The following is an 11,549-nucleotide window of genomic DNA, read 5'->3' as shown; positions in this document are numbered from 1 at the left end:
CCCGGGACGTCATTCTCCCCCTGTACTCGGCCTTAGTGAGGCCGCAGCTGGAGTACTGTGTCCAGTTTTGGGCTCCACAATTCAAAAAGGATGTGGAGAAGCTTGAGAGAGTCCAGAGAAGAGCCACGCGCATGATCAGAGGTCAGGGAAGCAGACCCTACTATGACAGGCTGAGAGCCCTGGGGCTCTTTAGCCTGAAAAAGCGCAGGCTCAGGGGTGATCTGATGGCCACCTACAAGTTTATCAGGGGTGACCACCAGCATCTGGGGGAACGTTTGTTCACCAGAGTGCCCCAAGGGATGACGAGGTCGAATGGTCACAAACTACTTCAAGATCGTTTCAGGCTGGACATAAGGAAGAATTTCTTTACTGTCCGAGCCCCCAAGGTCTGGAACAGCCTGCCACCGAAGGTGGTTCAAGCGCCTTCATTGAACACCTTCAAGATGAAACTGGATGCTTATCTTGCTGGGATCCTATGACCCCAGCTGACTTCCTGCCCTTTGGGCGGGGGGCTGGACTCGATGATCTTCCGAGGTCCCTTCCAGCCCTGATGTCTATGAAATCTATGAAATCTATGAAATCTTGAAGGATGTGCCTTGGTAAGTGGGAAAAGGTGGGCAAGCACTCTCGGGGCTTGAGGGGGAACTCTCAGGGTATGTCGGATTAGGTTTTTCAAGCCCCTGGAACACCTGCCCGGGATATCTGGAGGCATCTATGTGGCCACAGTGCAGTTGACTAAGCATGCTCAGTAAAGAAGTTCAGGGCGAGCATATCTACGTAGAATCTAAACTCAGCATAAGTGCTAAAAACTTTAGTTAAGCAGTTACGTAAGTGCTACTTAGGTACATAAAAGTGAAATAGAATTAAGCCCTTAGGATATGATTATATGGTACAAGGCAATGCTGCATAGATATTCTCTGCTTGTTAGGTGCAAAACTGGAAGCAATGCTGTTGAACATTAGTGCAGCATTGCATACAGGACAGTAAATTCTGCTGAGAAACACAGATGAAACTGCTTTCAGCACCACAGCAGCATGGCTATAATCCTGCTTCTACAGCTAGAAAACTTGCCTAGGATCTGTAAACTGTTGCAGGAAAAAAAAATGTTTCATGTTGGTCTACTCTGGTAAAACCCAACTGACTCAATGCAAAAAAGAAAGAAAAAAACCTTATATTTTTTGGATTTGGGATTCATAAATCTAAAGTGCTTAACAGAATGTGACCAGTGCTATTATCAGCTTAAATTTTAATTGTATGATGTCGCTGCAGCTGGAATAGTACTATATACAGCATTTTGAATAATGAAATTCCATATGGATAGTATGTTATAGATCAGGGGGTGTGTTCATATGTTCATTAATGCACCGTAATTATGGCACATTAAGTTTAGTACTGTAATAGCAGGTAATAATGCACCATAATCAGTGCTACTGTGCAGTAACACAGATGATTGTTTTTTAGGTGACACTTAATGCCCACTGGACTAATCTGCTGCACATTAGCACACTAGCACAGTTTCTGCCAGCCACACTAATGTACAGTAGAATTAGTCCAACAGGCATTGTCTTGTGTAGATGCATCCAAGGACTATCTAATTTTTAAGTGGCGAGGGGCCTTCTAGCAGGAACTGCACACTCTATGGGCTGTACCAGCAGGGCTCATGGGCCCCTTAGGGGCAGGTACAGAACATGGACAATGGAGGAGGACACAGGACAAGGGAGCCTGGACACTGGCTGCTGTTGCAGCTGGAGAGATAAGAGGAGTAGTAGCCAAGTGGAAGCCTGAGGGCTGCAACCTAACCCCAATAGTCCACCAGTTGGACAGCTTTGCTGAACATACAAAAACTACCAAAAACAATGTGAAAAGCAGCACATTTTTAGAGCAGAAAGTTTTTCATGGGGTATCCTGTTCAGGGTCAGGCATACTGGCAACGCTTATAAAGGCAACCTACCACCTTAGTGCTCACTTCTCTGTGTTTTCTCTACTTATAGAAGTCTTATACAGGTTTCCCTTGCTTTATGCTGTACATGCGTTCCCGGAAAATGGCACCTAACTCAAATTCACATAAAGGAAACCCACTTTACAATGTAACAAATAAGGATACGTTCCAAGACCTCAACTATACTCACCCCCAGGCCCATTTCTACCACTTTTACAAGACAATTTTGGTACTCACCAACAGCAAACAGTGCACACAAGCACAGGGTGGTGGTGAATGTTACCATAATGGGGACGGCAACTACAGAAACACGGGTCGCAGACAATCAGTGAGGAGCACAGATCCACACAGGAGACTATATTTTGGTGCGTGTCACTTCTACAATGCACTGTACAAAGCAGCTGACTGCAGGGTTCCACCACACTGATCGCATAAGAATGAATTTACCTCACATATAATGAATTTTTGGTATAAAAAGGGTCATTGCACAAGAGTGAATTTGCGCATACAGAGCCCACATAAAGCGAGGAAAACCTGTACAGGATCATCAGTAAAATATACTTGTTCAGACCAGTGGGAAGGAGTATGAAATAATCAATGCTCATAAAAAGGTTAATCAGCTCTCAGAAAATGCTAGGCAACAGAATAAATATACTTTTAGCACAGTGATTTTCAACTTTTTTAGACTCAAGATACCCCTTGGAAATTGGCAGCTCTTAGCTTTTGCATGTTTTTTTGATTACGGAGAAACAGGAGAGCAATTCTTCTGTTGCAAAGAACTCAGAAAGACAACAGGTTGCAGAATATTTTAATATTATAGATTCCTATTTGAAATCTCTGGGTTTATTTTGTGAATCATGTGTATATACATTAATAATCAATTTTATTTTCCAACTATTTTCTCTAATTGGACAACTGATGCGTCCAAAGATTTGTTCAAGGACACCCAAGCAGATGTTGCCTCTGCACTGTGCCAGCAACTGCCACTACTACTAGCCCATGAAGACACTTTGCACATTTCAGCTCACCATAGCCCTGAAGCCAGAGCTGCCGCTACAGCTACAGCATGGAGACAGGCTCTTTAGACAGATTTTCCAAAAATGGTTCTTAAAGCCTTATGCTATCCATATTAAAATATCATGTTACTGTCAACCAGAGATGCCCAACAGTACATATAATATATGGGTGTCAAACATACATCCCACAGGCTGTGGAGCTATATCATCTGCCCTCTTGCTGCTGGTGGTCTTGGAGTGACCCAGAGGCAACATGTGGAGCATGTTGGATGGCCATGCATGTTATTTGGGGTGTGTATTCCAACTGGTGCCTTGGAGTGGTGGAGCAGCCACCTCAAGCAACACAGTCCCAGAGTGGACACTATACAACCCCACAGGGTTGCGGCTCCAGCTGCAGGGCCCGAGCCATGTAGAACAGTCCCACGGCAGCTCTGGCTTCAGGGCTATGGAGAACAGCCCCCTGGAAGCGTTGGCTCTAAGGCTGGGCTGCACAGTCCTGGTGTGGCTAGAGCAGGGCTGCATGCAGCACCCACTCCAGATCCAGAATGTGGGGCCAGTCTGTGGGTCCCATCCAGCCAATGGACCAACCCCACGTCACTCATTTGGCCCATGGGGTTTTTCTATACACCGCACCTTTATATTACTAGTAAGCTGCTAAAAACATCTGTCATTTTTGTTCAGATCAGATACAGATTATTACGGAGAAAACAAGTAACCTGTTATCTTTCAGAAGTCAGTTCTGCCTTGATCTAAAAATAAGTCATTTAGACCAAGGGTTGGCAACCTTTTTTGCTATGGCAAGGCCACTGCTTACAACACAGCTGCTGCCACAGGCTGCCCCTCCCTCACCTCCCCCCATCAGCAAAGGCTGCGAATGGACTAGATAGAAAGTTGTAGGTGCTAGCACCTTGGGGATTCCTCCTCTGCTGCAGCAGATAAAAACTGAACTTGGCAAGCAATAGGACCCTGAGGACCCCTCCTCTGATGCTATGGTTGGAGCAGTGCTGTTTCTTTGGATTCTCTGATCTGCCCAGTGCTGGATCCAGGCTCTTTGCCGGCCAGATCTGGCTCGTGAGCTGTAGGTTGCTGACACTAATTTAGACAGGCTACACATTTGAACAGTATACATAGAGGAAGAAGAGGAGAAAAAAAACCCTAAACACAATCCCAAACACTCAGATGAATACTTAGATCCCAGGTCTGAGTTCACTTCTTAGAACTAGAAAAGTAATAGCATCCGTAGATCATAAAGCACTTTACAAAAATAGCAGAGTAGCATTATCTCTATTATACAAGTGTGAGGCTTAAACCAGAGGTTCCTGGCTAGAGGGTCTTGCCCCTCTGCTCAGGGTCACACTGATCACCATATATGGGGTCAGGAAGGAATTTTACCCCATGGTCAGATTGGTACAGATGGGGGAGTGGGGCAGGGGGATGTAATGGCGGTGTGTGTGGCCCCCTTCCTTGGATCGCTTGCAGCAGCTGGACATTGGCCACTGTTGTCTCCCTGCTTTACCTGTGGCAGATCAAGGTGTCATGCCTTGTGGTTGTGTCAGGATTGACTGTGTAGTTTGTTTAATAGGTTAGACAATAGATTTATATAGGATGGTTTGGATAGGGATGATCCTGCCTGAAGGTCCCTTCCAGCTCTACTTTTCTATGATTCTCCAGACCCCTGTAAAGCTGAAATTTCCTTAGCACTTGTAATACATAACACAGCTGAAGCAGTTTTGAATGAAACTCCTCTGTTCATAGAAACACAGAGGTGAAGTGATAGTAATCTATTAGGCCAACGGCAGTCTCAGGAATAGGTTTCTCAAGTTCTAGTTCTTTGCTCTAGCCACTTGGGACACATCTCCTCTCCATAATTTTATTAATTTGATAGTCAGTGACAGACTAGAAGATCAAATTTCTTCAATTTAAATGTTCTGAAAAGGAGTGAGCTCAGAATCCCAGTTATTTCCATGCTGATGCAAGTATAAATACACAGACAGAGGTAATTCTGCCACAAGTATTTTTGGTGAGATGAATGTGTATGCCTTCCTTCTTGCAACACATTAGAAGTTGTAAAACAGGAGAATAGTTTTATTCTTTCTCCTCCTATATTTTTGTTTCTCATATGAGCTTTTTCCTTGTGCGTAAGCAGTATCTATTCAAGCCTAAGAATGTAAAACTATTCTGTGTCCTTAGTAGGGGGATCTGCAGCACTAGAACAGTAGTGGGACTGGAAGACGGAACAAAAAGCATTGGCAAGTCTGCATGGAAAGTCCAGGACTGAAACAACAGAAAGGACTTCATATAGAATATGTGCCTTGTGAGTCCTTTTCTGGGATTAATCTCAATTTCTCTCCATGACAAAAAATATTCAGGGACCACCTTTTGTTCAAATATACATAGAGACAAGGATATTTTTGATGGTATCGTTTATTAGACCAACTGTATAATGGTGTTAAACAGTCTAATAAGATATCGCCCCCCACTCAAATTCCTTCCTCCTTGCATATTTCCTGTACCATCACAACTACAACATCACCCCAACATTATCTCATATATACATACTCACCCCTGTTTCTGGAGGATCTGGAAGCCAGCCCAGCTCACTCTGAGCAGTGCTTGTATCTAGGAGATTCACTGCAAACCAGAAGATAATGATTAGACACCCAGCTCTGAAAAGCCCTCACATGAGGAGGTGGATGCATGTCTGAGCCTCTCCCTTCTTGTCACTGCTCCAGAGCTTTTAAAAGAATGGAGAAGTCAAAAACCAAGTCACTCAATAATGTTTGCACTTCCACCCTCAGTTAATAGACAAGTCCCTCTGCTTCCATATCTTCTTTTCCAGACATGAAAAGAACATGAAGGCCTGTGCTTTTGTACTAAACAATAAAACAGCCAGAGGAAGGATAGATGCAACATTATAATGAACAAGAAATTCTTCTCTGTTCAGTGGGAGAAACCACCAAAAAAGCCCAGGTCTGAAAGTAGAGCTCTGTCAAAGTTTCCACACACATTCCACAGAATGGCCACAGGAGAGTGATAAATTAAATGGAAGCTCAGTGCCCAAAAACTGGTGTCAGGGGTTATCATTTCTGCAGAAGAGTAATGACAAAAAGGCAAAGAAAAACCATAGCCACTTACATCAACAACACTAGATTCAGACCCCATTTTTAACCTGCTACAATACCAACCCTGTGATATAGGCAACAGAATCCCTTTGGTTGTCACTTACAACCCCCAGCAATAATACCTTAGGCCAGTGGTGGCCAACCTTTTTGGCAAGCATACCACAAGATAAAACAAAGTATTAGACAGGGTTACTCTACTAAATCAGCCACCACTGTTGCCCAGTGCTGCCAAATTCCACTGCCATCGAGATGTGGCAACACTGAATTTGGTGGCACCTACCCCCAAAGCTCCTGCAGGGCTAAACCCTTGAACCGAATAAGTCCTGTCCTCTCCCTGAGTGCTGCTCTTATCCCTGCCTCCTCCCCGAGTATTGCCCTGACTCACATCACCATCTCTTCCCTTTAATTCAACATTTAGGGCTTGTGTGCCAAACCCATTAGCTGTCTGTACCACTTATGCTGCATGTGTGCTGCAGGCTTGCCACCACATCCTTAGATGCCTTATCTCCAACCCCTCCTGGAAAATGACAACTATCTTTAGCTGGTTTTGAAGGAAAAGCCTATACTGGCTTACAGACACTCCTTACAACCTCAAATAATGTCCACCCCACAACAGATTGCTAAACTCCAGTCCTTTGAAAACCACCAAGCCTTGCTACAGACCTATATGCCAGCTGTCAGGGGGTAGGACTGCAGACTAGCCAAATTACCACCAGGTAGCCCCTGGCCTGGTTGCCAAGGGTCTAACTGCCCCATCTGCCTGCTGGATGTGGCTGTCTGCTTTAATTAGCAGCCCTTCCAGTGTCTAACAGACCACTCAACACTGTCTACACTGGTCAGATGAAGCAGTTCCAATGTAAAAGAATGAATGGATGCTGATTTGACAACAAATCAGTTGAGGCCTAACCAGTGCCCAGTGGACAGGCACTATCATCTCCAGGGTCTTACACTGTTAGAACAGTGAGGCAGTGAAACAAACTGCCTAGGGAAGTTGTGGACTCTCCATCATTGGAAGTGTTCAAGAAGAGGTTGGACAACCACTAGTGGGAGATGATACCGGCGTAGCTATGCGTATTTTCTACTACGGGCATTTCCCATACATCTGGCTTTTGTTGGTTGTCACATAGGGTTGAGAGGGAATTCCACTCCCCCACCCCACACACACTTTTCTGTTACATGTGTCAGGGTGTTTTTAAGCCTTCCTCAGAGGCACTAGGTGTTGGCTGAACCCAAGGCTGGAAATTTTGACTGGGGTGTGCCAGTGCTCCTGCTGGAACTTAAGCCCAGAAGTTCCAGGCTAGAGAGTCTTGCTCCTCCACTTCGGGTCAGACCAATCACTATATTTGGGGTCAAGAAGGAATTTTACCCCATGATCAGATTGATATTGACTATGGGTGTTTTTGCCTTCCTCTGTAGCAAGGGATGTGGCCCTGTTCCTTGGATCTCTTAAGCATATATTAACAACCTTTTATAGAAGCAGAATACTGACCACCACTGTTCCCCTGCTTTCCCTGTGGCAGATTAGGGGGTTATGTCTTCTGTCTGTGTGTGTGTGTGTGTGTGTAGGGGGGCAGTGTGTGTACATAGGGAGGGACTGTGTGTGCGTAGGGAGGGAGGGACTGTGGTGTGCATGTGTAGGGTGGGACTGTGGGTGTGTAGGGAGGGTGTGTGTGTGTGTGTGTGTGTGTGTGTAGGGAGGGACTGTTCATGTTTGTGTGTTCATAGGGTGAGTCCCACATGCACATCCCATCATACACATGCACCCACACCCCCCTCACACTGCCATACATGCAGACCACCATACTCCCTCACACACCTCAGGCACTCTCCCCCACACAGCCCCCACAAACTCCACACCCCACATATCCACACACACACCCACATGCTCCCTCACTCCACACCCAGAGATACATCCACATCCTCCCCAACACCCTACATACCCACAGACCCCCACAAACCTACACCCCCCACAATATATGAATAAGAAATGTATAATATATACAATATATAAGAGTAAGTAACTTCATCTTAAGCTATTACAAACAATCACCTCTGTGTACATTACACAAACACATATTAATCAGGACAAAAATATTTTTTGAAATCAAATTAATGAATGTTGTAGATGTTTGATTTTTAGAATATAATTTGGAATTTTTCTGGTTCCGAGATGGCAAAACCCCTTGTTGAAAGGAGTACTTCTGGGGGCAAGGGGAGGGACTGCTGTGGCAAAGGTCAGGGGTGAGGAGGCGGGACTTCCAGTCACAAGATGGTGGCCAGGGGGCGGGGCACCTATCAAGGGGCGGGGCTACCCATGCAGCCCTTGACAGCTTGCCAAAACTGTGTAAATGGCCCTCCCTCCGCCCGAAATAATTGCCCGCTCCTGTCCTAGAACCTACCACTCCCGTTCCTTGAGCAGACACCTTAGCCATCGGCCATAGGCTAAAACAGGGCTGTCCAACTTCTGGATGGTAAGGGAATCTTACACCATCCACACTGCAGACCCTGGGCCACACAACCTATGGGCTGTGGACTCCTGGGGTTCTTCCTCTCAATGCTGCCTGGGCAGCTAGGCTTTTCTGTGCCACAGGCCTAGCCCAGCTCCTCTCTGCCATATATGCAGCCCAGCCCTGGACTAAAAGATAGGATACGTGCTGTCCTCCTTCTCAGGTGTCAAACACCTGTTAGTTATGGCTTTTCTGCAACGAAACCTTGGGAACTTACCCAGCATTAAATGAATGCCTGGTCAGTTCTGTTTCACCCATGTATCTGGGCAGTCAGGATGCAACCTATTGAGCGTGCAAAATAGGGAAGCACTGGGTAGGAATAGCTATGCTGAATCCCGCATAGTATATAAATCGCAAAAACTGAAGTTCTGCAGCTACATAACTAACAGGCACATGAAATGAGAAGTGGTCCAAAATGCCTCTGCTGTAGACCTGGCTGGAGACTGTGCTGCAGAAGTGTAAGAGAAAATGCCTGAAGAATTCCCTGCAGGTATCTGTTAACCTCACACCGATGCAACCACATTAGGAAAGAACTGACTATCAATAAGCCATTTAAGAGCTGAAATTTTTCTCTTCTTGTCCTGAGTGGATCATGATTGCCTGTAATCCAGTCCAATCTGTTCTTTGGTAAAGCTTTGACAGACAAATCGGTTCCTGGAGTATGGAGAGCCTAATCTGGAGTACTTCTGAGCCAGTATGGGCCTCTCTGATGCAGCCAAATGTATCTAGAAACTCATTTGTTCCAACCTCTCTGTAAAGTAAGGGCCATGTCCTTAAACCGCCTGCTCAGGACCAGGGACACTTGGTACAGATGGCTCTTCTAAGGGGTGTGCTGGGGGTAGGCAGGAAAGAAAGTCAGCAAGTGAATCTTCAGTGGAACAGAAGAACCTCAATGTGCAGAGTGGGACAGGAGAAAGGGGCAATTTACAGCCTTTCTGCCTCTCAGCTCTAGCTAGAGTTTATACCTCAAATTTTCACATGCCGTACTGTAGCTGCATAAATATCTATCACCATATTTTGCAGAGAGTTAAGCAGGAGGGAGAAAGGAGGGGAGTCATGCCTAAGAGGTGGAGGGGAAGGGAAAGAAGTCAGTAAGATGTAAAACTGCATGTTCCTGAGGGAGAATTGGAGAATTTCGAGAAGTAAAAGATGCTAAAGCCCAGCACTGGTTACTGACGCTGCTGCAAGGAAGCAGGGGCTGACCAAGGCTCCCACATTCTCTTCACAACCAAGAAATTAAAATACAAAGCCCTGTTGCTGCTGGGAGGGTGAACTACTTCTCCTGCTCCCAAGGAAATTCCTCCAGGAGCGGGGAAGGAGATTTTTTGGTCTGAGTTTGTTACCCTCAAAGTCTCTGTTCAGTGCATGGGAAGGAAAACCCATTCTGGATGCTTTAAAGAGTTGGGCTTAAACTGACAGGGGGTGAAGCTTCCCCCACCCATCAGAAGTGGCAGTGGGGAGAGTAGGATTCTCCCTCCCTGCCTTTCCCTTTGTCAGGCATGGGATGAAAAAGTTTACGCAGCTGCAAGATAAATGTACAGCAAGGAGTGCTCCCAGGGACCCCCACCATGTGCTCTCAGCCTCCACATCACTCCATGCAGCCGCTCCTTTCCTGCTGCCCTGCCTGGGGCTTCTGTCTCCTGACAGAGCTTCTTCTGCAGCCCCCTCCTCTCTCGTGTCCACTAAAGGAGTATCACTTCGTCCCACCTGCGGTCCCCCAAGGAGCCCATGTGCCCAGCTGCAGGGGCTAGAGAAAGGCCATGGCAAGGTGGGAGGAGGGTGCAGGCACTTTCCTTACCTTCTTTCCCAGGTATCTCAGAAGGAAGGAGTGCACAAAGCAGGAGGAGCCCCAGGGAGCAATCCGTCCGGCTGCCAGGGAATTTCCACTTCATATTCTGTGGGGAGGAAGCGCGACTCCCAGCCCTCCACATCCTGCACCTCTCTGCTTAGGCCCTCGAGCCCTGGGGCTTGCTCCCCGCGTGTGAGGATCTCCGGAAGCCTGACTGGAGCGCGCACATTGCAAAACCTGCCAGCTGCACTGTCCTGGAGATGTGACGAAAGCCTAAAGCAGGGAAGTGGAAAATCCAGTTCTCTCTACCCATTTACTGCCTCTACCTGCTTTAAAGGGGTTGGCCATAGACTTCCCATCTGGCAGGCAAATACATTCACCTTAAAGGCAGCCACCTTTTCCTGGGATCATCCTCCTACCTTGCCTCCTGTCCTGACCGTGGCTTTAGCTTGCCACCTCCTGGCCAGTTGTTGCCATTGTTCCTGTCCCAAATGCAGAGCAGAGTTTCTCCACCCACAGACAGCTTCCTGGCATCCGTGGAAGAAGTTGATAATTCAACATTCTCTGGACCATGATGGTGTTTATACTTTTAGGTATCCTAGGCAGAGGGTCAGTCTGGGTCCTCTCCTCCTGTTAAGCCTATTAGAACATAACTCTAATGTAACCGAAATGAGCAACTGCATGGTTTGCACTGTCCCAACTTTGCCTATAGAATGATCCTAGTCTCTGCTGCAAGTGTCTACAGGCACTTCTGTTAGGGTTCTCAGCAGACAACCCTAAAAAATTGGACATAGTCTGTTAGGGATGGCTGATTGTGATCAGCTTTTTCTCTTCCAGGCACTTGCAAATAGACTTCCGCAGGATATGCTCCAATAACTTCCCACATTTTGAGGTGAGGCTAACTGGTCTGTTGTTCCCCAGGTCCTTGTTGCCTTTTTTTAAAGGGAGGCACTATATGTCCCTTTTCCAGCCCTCTGGTACCTTGCCCGTCTCCCAAAACTTCATGAAGATCATTGCCAAGTGCTCTGAGATCTCCTCTGCCCATAGGCAACATGTAGGGGGACAGGTGCCCCCCCTGACAGCAAGCGCTCTGGATGGTAGGGGGGCACTGAAATTGGCTCCAGCAGCGGCACACTGACTGAGGCAGAAGTGCTGCTGGGAGACCCCTTCCCCCAG

At 46.7% G+C, this 11,549-nt stretch overlaps 1 protein-coding gene across 3 annotated transcripts in view; it reads right to left on the bottom strand.

The window, feature by feature from the left end:
- The window catches only part of EPHA1 (EPH receptor A1), a 63,635-nt gene extending 53,034 nt beyond the window's left edge, over window positions 1–10,601 (bottom strand). For 2 of the 3 annotated variants that reach the window (XM_025200775.1, XM_025200777.1), the window contains exons 1-2: window positions 10,383–10,601; window positions 5,519–5,586 (exon numbers count right to left, since the gene is read on the bottom strand). In XM_025200775.1, coding sequence (XP_025056560.1) covers window positions 5,519–5,586; window positions 10,383–10,515 — 201 coding nt within the window. In that variant the 5' untranslated portion in view covers window positions 10,516–10,601. The remainder of the gene's footprint in view (window positions 1–5,518; window positions 5,587–10,382) is intronic. The other variant, XM_006020964.3, reaches the window with a different exon arrangement.
- Window positions 10,602–11,549: the final 948 nt, after the last annotated feature.

This window comes from Alligator sinensis, unplaced genomic scaffold, assembly GCF_000455745.1.
Source record: "Alligator sinensis unplaced genomic scaffold, ASM45574v1 scaffold161_1, whole genome shotgun sequence".
Taxonomy (NCBI): domain Eukaryota; kingdom Metazoa; phylum Chordata; order Crocodylia; family Alligatoridae; genus Alligator; species Alligator sinensis.
Note: the sequence above shows the minus strand (reverse complement) of the source record. Positions and strands in the feature narration are given on the sequence as shown.